At 39.3% G+C, this 18,516-nt stretch overlaps 1 protein-coding gene across 2 annotated transcripts in view; it reads left to right on the top strand.

The window, feature by feature from the left end:
- The window catches only part of Oca2 (OCA2 melanosomal transmembrane protein), a 305,312-nt gene extending 288,821 nt beyond the window's left edge, over positions 1-16,491 (top strand). The window contains exon 24 of one of the 2 annotated variants that reach the window (XM_028785690.1): positions 16,312-16,491. In XM_028785690.1, the coding sequence (XP_028641523.1) occupies positions 16,312-16,396 (85 nt within the window). In that variant the 3' untranslated portion in view covers positions 16,397-16,491. The remainder of the gene's footprint in view (positions 1-16,311) is intronic. The other variant, XM_028785691.1, reaches the window with a different exon arrangement.
- The last annotated feature ends 2,025 nt before the right edge of the window (positions 16,492-18,516 follow it).

Genomic DNA, 18,516 nt, shown 5'->3' with positions numbered 1-18,516 from the left:
CTTGGAATGTTTTCCTCTAACAGTTCCAGTGCTTTATGTCTTTTACCAAGGTCTTCAATCCAATTGGAGGTGATTTAGTACAGGATAAATAAAAGTATGTGTGTGTGGGGTGTGTGTGTGTGTGTGTGTCCTGATTTCATTCTACTGTATTTTACATTCAGTTTTCCCAGGACATTTTTCTTTCTACAATGTACATTTTTGACATTATTGTCAAAAATTAGGTGAATGTACCTGTAAGGGTTTTTATTTGAGTCAACTATTTTGCTGCAACTTCAAACACAAATAAATATCATTTATTATGATCAAATTGTCTCCATTACACAGGTGCATAGGATGGTTTAACAAGCATGCATAAATCAATGAAGTGTAATTCATTGCTTTGTGTAGAAATCACAGGAACATCTCAATAGATGTAGAAATGGCCTTTGACAACATCACTTCATGATCAAAATAATGGAAAAGTTAGGAATGAAGAGAGCATACCTCAACATAATAAAGGCCATGTATGATAAACCCGTAGTAAGTAGAGAATAACCAAAAAGCATTGTCACAAAGATCAGGCATAAGTCATGGAACCCACTTTCTCCATTTTATTTATTTGTTTGTCTATATTTTGTGTACATTGGTGTTTTGACTGCCTGCATGTCTGTGGGAGGGTGTCAGATCCCTGGGAACAAGGATTACAGACAGCTGTGAGCTGCCCTGTGAGTGGTGGGAATTGAACCTGCGTCCTCTGGAAGAGCAACCAGTGCTCTCAACAGCCATGTCATCTTTCCAGCCCACCTCTCTCCACTCTTATTCAATACAGTATTTGATGTCTTAGCTAGAGGAGTACCACAGACAAAACTAAATAAAAGGTATACAAATAAGAAAGACGGAAGTCTGTAGTCTCTGATTGCAGATGATAGAATTACGTGCATGAGAAACCCTAGAGAAAGACTCTCTGAGAAAACTTAGATCTTAACCACAGTTTGAGCAAGGTGACAGTATATAAAATTAGCGTAGAAAATCCCACAGCTTTTGCATCTACTAATAACAAATGTATTGACAAGCCAGAAGCATGACTGTTTTGTGATTGCCTAGAAAAAAATTTTTAGGCTATAGATTGAAACAAAGAGGCAAAGGAGAGCTATAATGTGTTAAAAGATTGAAGAGGAGAGGGAAAGCGGAATGACTTCATATGCTGTGCTGGCTAGTCTTATGACAACCTGACACAAGAGAGTTATCTGAAAGGTGGAAACCTCAATTGAGAAATTTCCTCCATAAGATCCAGCTGTAAGGCAATTTCTTAGTTGGTGATTGATGGGGTAGGGGCCAGCCTATTGTGTGTAGTGGCATACCTGGACTCGTGATGCTGGGTTCTATAAGAAAGCAGGTTAAGCAAGCCATGCTGAGCAAGCCAGTAACTATCACCCCTCCATTACTTCTGTATCAGCTCCTACTTCCAGGATGCTGCCCTGTTTGAGTTTCTGCCCTGACTTCCTTCGTTGATGAACAATGCTGTGGAAGTGTAAGCTGAATAAACACTTTCCTCCCCAAGTTTCTTTGGTCATGGTGTTTCATTACAGATATAGTAGCATTAACTAAAAATTTGCTCATGGACTGAGAAGATTAATATTTTGAAAATGGCTCTTCTAGTATAAGGAGATATTTAATACAATCCCTGTCAAAATTCCAATGTTATTCTTTACAGAACTAGAAAAAAATAAAATAAAATTCACATGGATACACAAAAGAACCCATATAGCCAAAGGAATTTTGAGCAAGCAGAATAATGATGAAGGAATCACTGTATTTGATGGCAGGTTATGCTGTAGAACCATAGCGACAAAACTGTGCCATAACTACACACTTAAGATTCTTAGAAGTGATTTTAACTGATACAGAGCCTTTAATTCCAATTTCCATATGTTCATTGGTCATACATAGAAAAATTATATTTGACTTTGTATTATAGTTCTTCTGAATTCATTGTTTCCTGGTTATTCTTAGGACTTGATTTTTGTTTGTTCTTTGGTTTTATATAGATTTCATGAGATTTTAAAAAATACATTATTATGTTATCTGTTAAAAGGCACGTCCCATTCCTCCTGTTTTCATCTATATGCTTTATAGAAATTATTTTATTTAAAGCACTTTTACATGCAATATACTTTGGTCACTTTTTTTTTACCTGCCCTCAATTCCTCCTATATCCTCCCCACCTCACTGCTTACCCCACTTCATGTTCTGCCTCCTCTTTCCCTGTCTGTCTCTCTCCATTCCTCCCCCTCCTCCAAGCAAACAGAAGCAAAACCAAGTCAAAACGAAAAACCAGCAAGACAACAAAATACCTAAACAAAAATGAACAAAAAGTCCCAGAAAGCTGCAGAGTCCATTTTGTGTTGGCAGGTTCTCCCATGCACTTTTGCTCACAAGTGACTTGAAAAGTTATATTTCCTCCTTTCTGGAATTATATTTGTAGAATTTGTGTTTTTAAATGTTGTATGGAACTCACTGATTCCTATGACATATGGCAGCGTTGTCTTGCTGTTTTGAAATTCTCTAATGTCAAACGTAATTTTAACAAGGCAGTGTGAGCTCATCTTTACCCTTCTATTAGTGTGTACAGCATGTCCATATACCCCACCAAGAGTCCAGGGTATGGGTTTTCCCTCCTATGCTGATCGTGACTGTTCATGTCTGACCTTTGTGTGCTTTGTCACACTTTTAGTTGTTATTAAGGCTCATAGATGTATTTTAAAAGTCAATTCTTGTTTTTTCTACTATTTTTCTGTTTTTAATTTTGTGTATTTATGTTCTCTTCTTTGTTGCTTCCTTTTGCTTGGTTTGAGTTTATTTTTTTCCAGTTCTTTCTATTTCTTTAAATAAGAATCTTACATTAGAGATCTTAGATTTTAAAAACATAAACATCGAGTCCTATAAATTCCCTCTCAATTTTTGATATGAAGTATTTTCATTTTCATTCGTTTCTACATTTTAAATTTTTTCTCTGTACAGAATCTTATGTACACTCACTATTTTAAAGCATCTTATTTGATTACTTGGTTTTTCATTTTTTTTACATCTGCTATTTCATTGTATATGACACAAAATTCTGTATGGTAGTGATTATTTTAAATCTTGAGAGGTTTATTTTATGGCTTAAAATATCATCTCTCTTGATAAATTCTTTGTGGATGCTGAAAAAACTGCATAGCCTGCTTTTACAGGGTAGAATATTCTCAGTACTATACCAGTAATGTCTGGCTGTTGGATAATACTTTGTGCCATAGTCTTGTTTGATTTCTTGCTAGTTGTACTCTTATCCATGTTCAAGTATAGTGAGGGTTTGACATCCTGTAATCCATGGGCTTGTTTACCATTCTTTCCTGTTGCTTTTGTTAGTATTTGTCTGATGTATTTTGGTCTTCTGTTTGTAGAATGCTTATTTAGAACTGCTCTTCGTAGATCAGAGGTTCCAGCAATATACATCATTCCCCTTTGCCTTGTAAAGCATGACTAAAGCAGGGACCATGGGCTGTGGTGTAAGCACTGGCATGAAGCATTTTGCTATCATTGGAGTGAGTTTGATTTGTCATAAGCTTTTAGTCACATTTCTGTGAATTCATCACTAAATTTTCTTGCTCTAATTACAGTTTATGGGATATGAATATAGCTGCTCTTTTTCTTTTAGTAAATGCTTTCTCTTCTACGTCCTCTTATTTTCAGTCAACTCACGCCATTATAGTTGAAGTGAATTTCATATAGATAGAATGTAGGGCTTTTAAATGTCACTGTATAATGCATGTTTTTAATAAGCACATCTAGGCTTTTTACTCCTAATGCAGTAAGTGATCGGTATTGTTCATATGTGCAATTTTATTTTTGCCTTGTGTCGATTTTCTTTGTAGTTCCTTTTTAGTTTCTTTTCCTGCCTTCTGGCGGGTCACATGGCCTTTCTTAGAGAGCTCCCATGCTTCTTCATGTGTGCTCCCTACTTACTGCCAGCAGTCGGTATACAACACTTGCTCCTGCTGTCTCACCATCCTGGGGCATGTGAAATTCTAGCTTCCCTTAAATCTCTTGGTGCTCTCATCTATGACACACTTGTCCCAGATATTCCCATGTATTTCTTAAGAATCACATCAGACAGAATAATGATATTTTAATTTTATTTGTTTTTTTTTTTCTTTGTAGCTCTGAAGATTGAATCCAGGGCCTTATGCATGCCAGACAAATACATCCTAAGATTAATTTTGTTCAATTTTTAATTTACATAGTTGAGTATATTTGTGCATTCATGAATATATGCATCCAGTAATGATGAAATCAAGTTAATTAGTATATCAACCAGCTTAAACTTACATGGTTATATGGTTAAACACTTAAACTCCTTTTCTAAATTTATTTTTATTTTTTATTTATTTATTTTTTGCTTCAACGACCCAACATCATTTGAAAACTGAAGAAAAGAAGGGCTATTATGTTTAAATATTTCATCTTCTATTCCTTTCTGGTCTCCAAGTTCTTCTTGTATGGTCTCCTGATGTCCCTTTCAGGAACATTATTGTAAATCTGTTGTCCTTTCTGTTTTCCTTCATCCATGAATGGGATTTGTAATGGATACAGAAATGTATGCTACTTTTTGTTGATCTGCTGGTTTCTTTTTTTCCTTGTTTTTTTCTTTATTTACATTTCAAATGTTATCTCCCTTCCCGGTTTCTCCTCCGAAAGCCTCCTATGCCAATCTCTCCTCCCCTCTGCTTCTATGAGGGGGCTCTTCCACCTACCCACCCACTCCTGCCTCACCGCCATAGCATCCCCCTATGCTGGGGCATCAAGCCTCCAGAGAACCAAGGGCCTCCCCTCTCATTGATGCCAAATAAGGTCATTCTCTGTTACATATGTATCTGGAGCCATGGTTACCTCTATATGTAGTCTTTGGTCGGTGGTTTAGTCCCTGGGAGCTTTGGAAGGTGCTGGTTTCTGATGAGAAAATCATCTTCTGCCTGTAGCTAGCACTTAGAAAGGGACCCAACACTTAAGTCTTTAAAATAGTGGTTTTCAATCTGCCTGATGCTCCGACCCTTCAATACTGTTCCTCATGCTATGGTGACTCCCAATCATAAACTTATTTTCACTGCTACTTCATAATTATAATTTTGCTATTGGTATGAATTGTGATGTAAACATCTGTGTTTTCCAATGGTGGCCCCTGATTGTTCAACCACCAAAGAGAGCTAAACTCATAGGTTGAGACCTACCATCTTAGAATTACATTCTTTTGGGGGTGGTGGTAAATTTCAGCTGTTATTTCTTTGAATATACTTTTCCTCTTCGCTCATACTCCTTCTGGTGACACATGTTAGATCTTTGTCATGTGGTACCCTGAGGATTTGCATTTTGTATTTTTCAGTTTGCTTTTCTCTGGTGAATGATATTCTGTTCTCTTTTCAAGACATCTTCAAGTTTATGAATCTTTCCTTACAAGTTCTCTTATGTTACTGTGCCCATCTGTTAGCTTTGTCTTGAAGTCATTCCATTTTAACTCTAAACTCACCAGGTCCAACTTTTTGTGTGCTGCTGCTGTGTTTTTTTTTCCTCAGTTATAGAAACTGATCAATTTTTTTATCTTTATTTTTTTAAAAAAATGTTAATCAAAGGCTTTATAAGTTTGGTAATGCTCAGTAACAAGATGATCATGCAATCAGAAGTGTAACCCAATACCCAACCTAGATATACCAACTATCTTTGACTGGCAGAGACGTGCAAACATCCGCCTCCATGTTCCCCTCCCCTTATCTCCTAGCTCCTCCTCCTCCTCTCCTTACTCTTCTTCTTCCTCTCCTTACTCCTCCTACCATAGCTCCTCCTACATATCACCCTTCCTGTTAAGATAAAACTTTTCTCTCAAAATACAATTAGAGCGTAACTATACCAATTTGTATCAGTAAGGTACAAGATAGACCTAATACCCAGTCCATCATCTTTTTGACTAATCAGAACCTCTGTCATCTCTCCTAATTAAAAGACTTAGTTCTGAACCTGGCTTTTTTTCTTGGCTTTAGAATGAATGTCAGCTGAAAACCATCCTCTCAAGTCTTTTCTCTCAAAGTAAACAGCTGGGATTGGCTATGAGACTATAAGTCTTCGACACCATCAGAAATCCAGAATGACTGAATTAACTGAAATTATGGGAAGCACAAAGCATAGCTTCTAAAACTTAGCCAATTTATAGAGACCACTGAACCCCTGAACAGTCCCTATCTACAAAATGTTGGAGCATCCGGTCTTCAGCCTTCTGGCCCAGGACCATCTGACAGACATAGTGATGCAGAATTATTAAGGGCTGATTACTCTGTCTTGGCAGATATAATCAGTCAACTATTCCTCAAGTGTGTCCTTTTCAGGACAGTAATTTGTCTGTAGATGGAAAGAGGCAATTCTTGCCTAGTGGCTGTCTTACCACAACTGGCATAACTCCTCCAAAGACGCTCAATTTCTTTTTAGAATCCAAGACAGGAAGCTGTCAGGAGCAGATAGGTATCTAATCAAAATGAACCTTAATGCAGAAATGTTTGTAACGTCAATTCTGTGGGCTTCTGATGTTTTGAAAACCAACTATCCATGTAAGGCAATCTGGACTGTTGTTTGTTAACTCCTCTCAGCTATTTCTAAATAAAACATAGAAAACACTCTAACATTAAACTCAGAGCCATGAATTTGCTATAGGTCCTTACCTCACAATCTAACCATCTCAAATCAGTTAAGAAGTTAAAGAAGGACTGGGCCTACGCCTTGTATTTCTAAATGTGTTATATAGGCACAATGCCTATGAGAGTAACAATATTAATCTCACTTCTATATCAATAAGAAACTGGTACAAATGAAGACCTTAAATTTGAAATCAAAGTAAATTTTTTACCATTTAAGAAATTATAACTTCAGCTTAATAACAAATATACCAATTTCTACCAATACGTTATGGCTATTCAATAAATCCTAGCTATTCCTCCCTGTTCCAACAAAACCACTATTTTTCCCTAGAAAGACAGCCCAATATTAACCACCTCAGTCCCCAAGACAAGGAAATAGGGGCGCTGACTCTTCATTAACTTCTTCAAGCTGATTATGGGCATTGAGATATTAGAAGAGGGGCGGGGGAAGAGTAAATTGATAAGCCTCTGACATCTGTGTCTTCACTGCATTCAGCTGAGATTCCAGGACACCAGAGGTTCGAGCAGGTCTGCTCAGTAGATAAGTAGATACACCAAGGCTGTATATTCTGCAATATACAATTCTCAAAACAAATTTTAGTATCAAGATATTTTTTGTTTGAATTCTGGAATCTAGTCTTCTGGTGGCCTGTGTCTATCATATCTAATCCATATAATTCTGTGAGTTTCTATGAGGCTGTGCTCCCACCATCCTCCCATACCCGCCTCCTTGCTCTCAAATTCCCCAACACTAGGGAATCCAAACAATTGGGTACCAAGCCCCTCCACTTCCACTGATGCCTGACAAGGCCACCCTCAACTACCTATACAGGTGGAGCCATGAGTCCCTCCCTTTGTGTTCTTGGGCTGGAGATTTTAGAATGGCTACTCTAGCTTGTTTCTTAGGACCATTTGCTTGAAAACTTGTTTTCCAACTGTTTACTCTAAGGTAGTGTCTATCTTTGTCACTGAGGTGGGTTTCCTGTATGCAGCAAAATGCTGGGTCCTGTTTACGTATCCAGTCCGTTAGCTTTTTATTGGGGAATTGATTTCATTGACATTAAGAGATACTAAGGAACAGTGATTGTTGCTTCCTGCTATTTTTGTTATTAGAGGTGGAATTATCTTTGTGTGGATTTCTTTTGGATTTGTTGGAAGAGGATTACTTTCTTGTTCTTTCTAGGGTATAGTTTCCCTCCTTGTATTGGAGCTTTCCTGCTAATATCGTTTGTAATGCTGGGTTTGTGGAAAGATATTGTGTAAATTTGGTTTTGTCATGGAATATCTCGGTTTCTCCATCTATGGTAATTGAGAGTTTTGCTTGGTATAGTAGCCTGGGCTGGCATTTGTGTTCTCTTAGGGTCTGTATGATGTCAGTCCAGGATCTTCTGGCTTTTATAGTCTCTGGTGAGAAGTCTGGTGTAATTCTTATAGGTCTGCCTTTATATTTTACCTGGCCTTTTTCCCTTAATGCTTTTAATATTCTTTCTTTGTTTTGTGCATTTGGTGTTTTGATTATGTGGCAGAAGGTATTTCTTTTCTGGTCTAGTCTATTTGGCTTTCTATAGGCTTCTTGTATGTTTATGGGCTTCTCATTCTTTAGGTTAGGGAAGTTTTCTATAATTTTGTTGAAGATATTTATTGGCCTTTTAAGTTGGAAATCTTCACTCTCATCTATACCTGTTATCCTTAGGTTTGATCTTCTCATTGTGTCCTGGATTTCCTGGATGTTTTGGGTTAAGAACTTTTTGCATTTTGCATTATTTTTGACAGCTGTGTCAATATTTTCTATGGTATCTTCTGCACCCGAGAGTCTCTCTTCTATCTCTTGTATTCTATTGTTGATGCTTGCATATATGACTTCTGATTTTTTCCCTAGGTTTTCTATCTCCAGCATAGTCTCCCTTTGTGATTTCTTTATTGTTTCTACCTTCAATTTTTATGTCCTCGATGAATTTGTTCAATTCCTTCACCTGTTTGGTTGTGTTCTCTTGTAATTCTTTAAGAGATTTTTGTGTTTCCTCTTTAAGGGCTTCTACCTGTTTACCTGTGTTCTCCTCAAATTCTTTGAGAGTGTTATTTATGTCCTTCTTAAAGTCCTCTATCATCATCATTAGAAGTGATTTTAAATCTGAATCTTGCTTTCCTGGTGATATGGGGAATTCAAGACTTTCTAGTGTGGGAGAACTAGGGTCTAATGATGTCAAGTACCCTGGGTTGCTGATGCTTATGTTCTTGCGCTTGTCTTTTGCCATCTGGATCACCTTAGTGCTACCTGCCCTGTCTCTTACTGGAGCCTGTCTTTCCTATCATCTTGGTTGTTTCAGAGCTGTGTGGTGTGCGTGTTACAACTAGGGTTAGAGCTGGGGCCCAAGATCTGCTCAATGCTCTGGCCCAGATGGGATGGAACCAGTGCTCTGGGCCAGGAGTTAATTCCTGGATCCTAGTGGGTCCCAGTTACTCCCTGTTTGGGATAGGTGTTGCTGTCTTCTTACCTAAGATACTGCCCAGGTTAGAGCTCCTGGGAGGTCCACTTCCTCTGGGTTTTGTGAGATTGGGTGCAGAGCTGCCGCCCGGGATCTGCTGAGCGCTTGGGCCCAGACCTAAAGGAGGGCTGCTGCTCTTTTGAAGCTACTTTTCTCCAATTGTTTCTAGTGTTTGTAATTGTTTCCTAAGTAGTCTTTTATGTTGCCCATTTCAAAATGTCTGTTGGATGATTTCGGGGTCTAAATCACTCTAAAGGTACCTGTTAATGTTTCTTTCTCATTTGAGGAGAAGCTTTTTTGTGACTAGTACTATCCTATTTTAAACCTTTAGTTTAAGAAGGTCACACCAGGGCTGGTGAAGACAGAGTAGGTGCACTTGAAGCCCATATATATATATATATATTTTTTGCTAGACATCTAATCATGCTAGTGCATTGTACTGCTAAGTGGGGTCATTCTGCTCTCCTCCAGGATCTCCCCCAAGTGGAGGGTTGCATTGGTTTTCTCTCCAGGCAATACCTATTGTTTGGCTGACCTGGTGGGAGCGTGGCCTTACTAGACCTGGCAGGGCATAGAGCAAGAATTGCTTACTTCTTGCAGTTCCCCTTCTTAGCCATCCAGCTGGAAAACTACAGACCTCTTTGCATCTAAGGAGGGATGAAAGTCCAGGCTCCTCATGCTTTTCCGTTGACTCCCCAGGAAGAAAATTTGGCACAGCCTGGAGAAGTTGAAGTCCTGGCTCTCTCTGTTGTCTTTGTCAAAGAGGCAGAATGAAGATGTAGTTACTAAAACTTGCCTGTTTCTCGGCAGTTACAACTTACATGGTTTCTGTCTACCTATAACTCACCCCTTTACTGTGTTCCTTTGGCCACAGCAGGCTTTTCCTGGGGGCCCCTTTTCTTTTGAGAATCTACTGTCCACTGAGTTTTCCATGAGCCTGCTTCCCAGAAGGATACATAGTGGATGGTAGAAGGCAACTCACTGCCATTTTTTTTAAAAATAGAGTTCTCAGCTGCCTTGTCATTCAGGTTCTTTCCACCACTAAAGTTCTCCTTTATTCTTGGCTGTGCTGTGCTGGGAATATCGACAGGAAGAAACATCTTCTTTATCTTGCTTTAGAACCAAAAGTCTGCTTGATAGTTTTTGAGGATAACATAATTAAATTGCATTTCACAACAGACCCCGTGTGTTCTGTGGTTCGGTTTTCCCTTGTCAAAAACATTTCATGTTCCTGTCTATACTTGTTAGTCTTTTTTGTCAGCTTGACACAAACTAGAAATACCTGGGAAAAAAGAACTTTAATCGAATAATTGTTCTTTTGGATTGGCCTATGGATGGGCCTGGGGAGGGGGCAATTTTTTTAATTGCTAAGTGATGTAAATGGACCTGGATCAATGTGGATGCTTCCATTCCTACACCAGTGGCTCTAAGCTGTATTTCAAAAGACAGTTGAGCAAGCCAGAAACAAATTGACCAATAAGCAACGTTCTTTCACCATTTCTGCTTCATTCGTCTGCCTTGAGTTCCTTATGTGTCTCTCCATGGTAGACTATAACCTGTGAGTTGAAACAAACCCTTTCCTCCTCAAGTTATTTAGAGAAAGGTGTTTACCACTGCATAGAGCAAACAAGAACAGAAAGAAAACAAGAATAGAAATTGAGTGCAGTATGGTGCTGACAGACAGGCTGTTGTTTAGGAGGAGGGTTGTGAAAACATTTGGAACATTGGTTTGGAAAGTTATCAGAGCATTCAGAGCTCAGCAGGCTGTTCTGTGGGAGCTTAGAAGATAACAGTGTGGAGAGCAATGCAGACAATGTAACCGTGGTTTCTGAACTTTTACAGGGAAGCAAAGACTATCAGGGCTGTTCGTGTGGTATATATTTGAATTAAGAACCATTGAAAGGGGCTAAAGACATGACTCAATGGTTATGAGCACTTGTTGCTCTTTGGCTGACAGCACTCACATGACAGCTAACAACTGTAGCTCAAATTCCTCTGTAGCTCTAATTCCAGAGGCTCCTGTGATCTCATCTAGCCCCCGTGGGCACTGCCTGCATGTGCTGCATGGCAGCCATGAAGGCAAAACACATACAAATTAAAAGTGAATAAATAATTTATAGGCAGAATGTGGAAGTGAATTGTTCTTGCTTTACTGGGATAAAGTAAAGCAAGTACAATTTTTTTTCATCTGTAGGCACTGAGAAATCAGCATCATTGAGGTGAAATCTAGGAAGTATTGCCTCTGGATCAGCTGTGGTCTGAAAGGACCAAGGTAGCAGATCATGCTAGCAGCAGGGCTTGGTGAATAATGATGTATAAAAATTGCCAAGACAGCATAAAAGCAGACACATTATCAATGGAATTGAATTGAAATTCCAGACATAAACCTATGAACACCCGATTTTTTGTTAAAGAAGCCAGAAACATACGACAGAAAAAAAGACAGCATCTTCAACAAATGCTCCTGGCCTAACAGGGTGTTGGTATATAGAAGAGTATAAATAGGTCCATAGCTATCACCTTGCACAAAACTCAAATCCAAGTGGATCAAAGACCTCAACATAAAACCAGATACACTGAACCTGATAGAAGAGAAATAGTCTTGAATGCATTGGCACGGGAGACTACTTTCTGAACAGAACACCAATAGCTCAGGCACTAAGATCATAAGTCAATAAATGGAACTTCATAAGACTAAAGGGCTTCTTGTAAGACAAATGATACCATCAATAGGACAAAATGGAAGCCTAAGGAATGGGAAAGACTTCCTTAGCTCCACATCTGACAGAGGTGAAACATCCAAAATGTATAAAGAACTCAAGAAACTAGACATTAATAATCTAAATAATTCAATTAGAAAATGGGGTCTATATCTAAACAGAATTCTCAACAGAGGAATCAAATGGCTGAGAAACATTTTTTAAAAATGTTCACCATTCTTAGCCATCAGGGAAATGTAAATCAAAATGACTTTGAGATTTCATCTTGTACCTATCAGAATGGCTAAGAACAAAATCAAAAGTGACAGCTCATGCTGATGAGGATGAACAAGGGAGAACAGTCCACCACTGCTGTTGGGAGTGCAAACTTGTACAACCACTTTGGAAGTCAATATGGCAGTATCTCAGGAAATTGGAAGTGAGTCTACCTCAAGACCTAGATATATAACTTTTGGTCATATACCCAAAGAATGTTACACAATATCACAATGATACTTGCTCAACTATGTTCATAGCAGCTTTATTCATAATAGCCAGAAGCTGGAAACAACCTAGATGTCCCTCAACTGAAGAATGGATAAAGAAAATGTGGTACCTTTATACAATGGAGCACTACTCAGCTGTTAAAATCAGCAGCAACATGAAATTTGCAGGCAAATTGATGGAACTAGAAAAAAAATTGTCCTGAGTGAGGTAACTGAGACTCAGAAAGACAACCATGGTATGCACTCACTTATAAGTGGATATTAGCTGTAAAATAAAAGGTAATCATGTTACAGTACGCAGACCCAGATAGGCTAAACAAAACTCAGGCCCTAATGGGGCTGGAGGGAAGCAAGGATCTTCCCAGGAAAGAGAAATACAATAGATTTCTCAGGTAGACTGAGGCTTGGTGGGGCTGGGAACAGGAGGGATCAGGTGATAATGGGGAATGGAGGGAGAAAATCCTGGGAGAAATGAATGAAATGGAGGAGGCATTTCAGGGGTGAGGTGGAAATCTGGTGTTATAGAAAACCCATGGAACCTACAACAGTAACCCTAGCAAAAAGTCCTAGTAATGGGAAACAAGGAACCTGAACTGACCATCTTTTGTAACCAGCTAAGGTCTCAAGGGGGAGGGATTGGAACACCAACCCAGGCACAAAACCTTTGACCTAAAGGATGTGCTGGGACAGGAGCCTAGTATAATCAGCATCAGATATATTAGAGAGACTTCATCCATCAATTGATGGGAACAGATGCAGAGTAGTACAGACAAACATTAGGTGAATTTTGAGGTATTCTGAAAAGGAGGAAAAAGGAAGAAATAGAGGAACCAGAGGGGTCAGGAACACACCATGAGAGCATGGCTCACAAAATCAACTGACTGGGACTCATGGGGACTCAGAGGTTAAGGGGCCTGTATGGGTCTGACCTAGGTCCTCTGAATATATGTTATGACTTAGTAGCTTGTTGTTCTAATCTTAACAGTGGGATCAGGAGCTGTCCTTGACTCTTTTGCCTACTCATGAGACCCTTTGTCCCTACTGGATTGCCTTGTCCATCCTTGTTGTGATGGTCTTATTGTAGCTTGCTATACTGTGTTTGGTTGATGTCCCTGGGAGGCCTGCTCCTTTCTGAGGGGAGTCAGAGAGGAGATTGGATCTTGGGGAGAGAGGAGTTGCAGGAGGAGAGACTAGGGGAAGATGAGGAAGGAGAAACAGCAGTCAGGATGTAATATCTGAGAGAAGAATTAAAAAAAAACCAAGAGTTTGAAGGCATGAAGGGGTCATGGAGAACAAGTAAGGCTTGTCATCATATGGCAGGGTGTCCTTAAGTGAGCCTAAGTGAGGCCATTGGTGGAGGCACAGCTCACTTACAATGGAGTCTTTGGGATATTGGAAATTTCATGGCCATGGAACAGCTACCAAGGACAGTGTCTGATGTGGAGTATAATCTGGCACTTGAACCTCTGAGGCAAACTGTGTGTGTGCTGTGTATGCCAGAGCTGGAGATCTGGGGCTACTTAAGCCATTTGGAGCCTCAAAGATCATGAGCAGGTCCCAGATACCAGACATTAAGTTTCAGAAGCAGGTTTTAAACTACTGAGTTTGAGTTATGCTTTAAAATAATTGTTTTTATATACAAGTTTTCCCATTTGGTATAAAACAAACAAACAAACAAACAAAAAAACCGTGTTTAACTTACTTTTCATTTTTACAGAAGTCTACAGTTAAGACACTTAGATTTTTAAAGAAATCCTGAACTTTTAAAGTATTGACATATTAAAAGATTGTCAAGCTTTTCAAAGCTGGATGGTGTTTTATATTGTGATATTTATGTTAGTCTGAGATACTAGAGACAAACAAGAAAGAAAAGGTTATGATTTAACAGTGATATGTTTGTGTGGCAAGTTGACAAAATGTGAATTTTACTACTCAATTTGACACAGACTAGAGACACTTGAGGAAAGGGAGCCTCAGTTGCAGAATTATTGTTATCAGACTGTGCTGTGAACATGTCATGTTGTGAGCACTTTCTCAATTCCCAATTAATGTAGGGGAACACAGGCTTCTATAGGAGCAACATCACTAGACAGGCAAGCAGGCCTGGGCTATATATAAAAGGTATCTGAGAAAGTTAGAGGGAACAGGAAAGTAAATAGTGTTCTTTCATTTGGGTTTCAGCTTAACCTTTGCATGAGTTCCTGCTTTAGCTTCCCTTGCTGATGAAGTGTAGCCTGCAAGATGAAATAAACCCTTTCTCCCCAAGTTGTCTTTAGTTATAATGCTTGTCACAGTACCAGAAAGAGGTTAAAACACCATTCAGGTTTTCTCTGGCTTTGTACGCTCTTGAACCCTGTCACCTGGTATGAGTCAGATATCTGCATGGAGAAGCAGGAGCAGTGGTTCACGTTAGTTGAGGGCTCACCTGTTCTACAAGATTTATAGATGAGAACTCATAACTCCTCATAATAGCCTTCATAAACAGGTGAATACCTACCCACACATCCCATATGTACCTCACCCAATGCAGAAGAAAGCCATGTTGTCTGTTACCTTCTTCAGACAAGAGATGGCCTTATCTCTCAATCCTACCTTTCAACTCCCCCCCTCCCGCCCCTTGATTTAAGTGAAAGAGACTTTATGAGTTGATGAAAATGTGACTTCATTTGGAAGTCTACAGAATGACAATTACAATTTGACACATCTCTGGAAACATACAGAGATTAGTTTTGGAGGGAGAAGGATGATAGAAATTGAGCCCAGATTCTTACACATGTCAGACAAGTGCTGTACCAGAGATTTAAATAGTGGCACTGTGTAGAACATGTGAGGAGTAGTTGGAGTCTTAAGTGAATGTGTATTGTTGAAATGAACAGGGCAGTGCCCAGAGTCATGGAAATAGCAGGGCCTTCCCTGGATCAGGTCCCGGGAAATGGCAAAATCTTCCCCTAGTCATGTGTGGATGTTGACAGTGTGTGCAGAAAATGTAGATCCCAGCTTCCTCCTCTGGGATGTTTACAGCCTCAGACTGCTCCCTTATAGAGGTCTCCCACTGAGGTTATCTAAACCCACCTGCCTCCTTTTTTAGCTGTATACAGTAACAGTACCTCTTCATTCAGCTGTATACAGAAACCTGCCTCATGGATTTACATATATAAAATAAACACACTGAGTTCCAGAGAACTGCTGGTGTGTCTCCATCACCTGACCTGTGTCTCTGTGTGTCTATCTTTTCTTTATTTCCTATGGCTCCAGTTGGGCCAGTCCCTAATCTGAGCAGATCAGAACAGTTGGCACCCAAACAGGGACACCTGACTTCAGGGAACTCACACATCAAGAAGGAACTTTCCCATGAGAAGCACAAGAATGAAGGCAAAGGAGTAGTGTATATGCAACTCTGGGCATTGGGTGTAAACCATGGGCCACATAGAATCTAGAGATACACAGTTATATGTATATCTTTGAAGATTTTATGGAACATCAGAAATAGAGTAAAAGCATCACAGCTCTGTCAGTTCTTAGACTACATTTGGGAGACTTCTACCAAGATTAGCTGAACCCACCTCCTTGTTCAAGTGTATACAATAAACCTGTCTCCTATATTCAGATGTAAAAAATAAACACACTGAGTTTCTGAGCCACTGCTGGTGGATCACAGTCTGTGGCTCCTCCAATCCTAACTTCTCTGTATGTGTGTCTGTATTCCTGTCCTTTTTTCCTTCCCTCAGCACTCTGGTCTGGTTTCCAGGACCTAGCCATATGAGGTATGGCAAAAATATTTACAACCCAAATGAAAAATCAAATTTTCCTTACATAAAGATTTTGGGGGCACATTCTTTTGTAATGCCATACCATACAAAGTGTCTGTATCTCTTAGTTCTCTCTAGATGCCAGAGGCCATGACTGTCTCTCTGTTTTTCAGGTTGGGCTTCCCTATGATGCTCATGTCCTGCACCATTGGGATGTGCTATCTCCTGATTGCTCACATTGTGGTGGGATGGAATTAACAGCCAGCCATCATTTGCAGACCAAAAGAAACTTGATCATCACCAGCATCAGGTGGAAGACTTCCCCTAGCACCTCAGAAGAAGAAAAGGATGAGCTCACCATGACATACATGGGAAGAAAGCTTTGTCAGTAACAGTATTGTTCAGGTGGATCATGGAAACTACATCTTATCCCTGTAGACCCCCACAAAAGTGAGAATTACAAATCAATTTACTAAGATTCCCAGCAGAAAAATGTATATTTTGAAAAATATTTCTTGCAATTCTATATAAGAAATGGTACAAACCCACCCACCCAAATAGCTGTCCCTATAAAGTGTCAACTCTAAAATATACAGTTTTTCTTAATGTAATCACCCTACATGTTGAAATAGTTAGCATTCAGTTTGTGTATCCTTTTAATATGTCTTTTTCTGATAAGAGACATATGAGTGTTAAGAAAAGATTTTTGTGTATTTAAAAAATAAAGTATCTCTTGACATAAGATTTTGGAATTTATTTGCCATAGTATTTTTGATTACATCAAACTGCACTATTTTCACTTTTATTTTTTTTCTGCAGTTTTAAAATTAGTATTGAAATGTCTAGAGATTTGATTTGCAGAAGACCAAAGTATCTCTTAAGTAGCACTTTTTTATATTAATGGCCTAGAACAGTAATCTTCCATTTTGAAAATTACATATGCTACTTACATTGATTACTTTGAAGCTTGATCAATATGCTTTTCTCTGCTCTCCTGTGAAGCTCCAGCTGCTCCAGTGACATCTCTAGGTGTTGTTCTTTTGTGTACCACCCCATCTCAGATCGAAAGAATGAGAGCAAAGAGCCAGAGGGAGCCTGTACCTTCACTGATGTCTTTGTCAGTGCCTTGACTATGCCCAGAGGCATTCTCTGAGTGCTCAGCTATCTGAGTCTAACCATGAGACATGAGAGTATCCATCAGGGACTTTACATGGAAGAGCCTCTAATTTAAAAAGGCTCAAGGAGCTTAGAGCACTAAAATTCAAATTAGGAAACTTCTAATTCTATTTTCTGTTGCTGACACTTTCAGGGTGGATGTGGCTTCCCTACAAGTCAGAGCATGTATTCAGGAAGAGGCAAAATGCTTCCTTCCTGAAACACTGCCACTCTTTAAGCAACAGTTCTCAACCTGTGGGCTGTGAACTCTTTGTGGAGGTCAAGCCACCCTTTCACAGGGCTCACCTAATATCATCAGAAAGCATCAGATATTTGCATTATGATTCGTAACAGTAGCAAATTTTGTTATGAATTAGCAGTGAAATAATCTTAGGGCTGGGGATTAACACAACACCAGGAACTGTATTAAATGGCCAAAGCATTAGCAAGATTGAGAACCACTGGTTCATGGGAATATCTCTCCTTTTTGCACGTAATTCCTTAGGAGTCATACATTATCTCCGAATGTCTTGAAAGCAATGATAGGATGCATCACATTTTTATTCTAAAATCTGGTCTCAGCATTCCATATGTTTACATGTTTGCATGTCATCTCAGGTACCTGATGAACCCACGAGGAAACATATTTCCTGGTTGTTCCACCTCTGTTTCCTGTTAGCTTCATGGAAGCCTGCGTTCCTTTGCTCTTTCACTGAAAGCATTGTCCTGGTCCACCCTATGATTCTGCATGCCATGATGTGGCTGTGATGTCCTTGCACTCCATGCTGCTTCCTGTTCACTTCTCCTCTCCATCAGTGCCTCTTCATCGTTGCTCAAGCCACACCCTCATCGGCTCCTTTTTCCTTCTTGTTCTTCTAGGTCTCCCTCATGACTGACTTTTTTCTTCTTCCTCTCTTCAGACCCCTTCAGATCTCCCCAACATTAAAATTTGCTTTTGTTGACACCCACAATCTTTCCTCTACTTCTATTTTTACATGTAACACTAACTCGATCAGTAGCAGCTACACTATGATTTCTTCATCTCAAGCATCTCTGATATCTCTTGTACTTCTGACTAGTTATTCCAGGTTATCTGCTGCTACGGATTGTTTAAATATGTGAGGTAATTTTTCCTTCTCAGGGTTTATGTGTTAGAAGCTTGGTCCTCAGTGTAGTGGTTATAGTAGATAGTACAACCTTTAAGAAGCAGAGCCTAGTTGTTA

Source organism: Grammomys surdaster, unplaced genomic scaffold (assembly GCF_004785775.1).
Source record: "Grammomys surdaster isolate TR1022 unplaced genomic scaffold, NIH_TR_1.0 125319, whole genome shotgun sequence".
Classification (NCBI taxonomy): Eukaryota; Metazoa; Chordata; class Mammalia; order Rodentia; family Muridae; genus Grammomys; species Grammomys surdaster.
The sequence above is the reverse complement of the archived record's forward strand: the minus strand, read 5'-3'. Positions and strand labels throughout refer to the sequence as shown.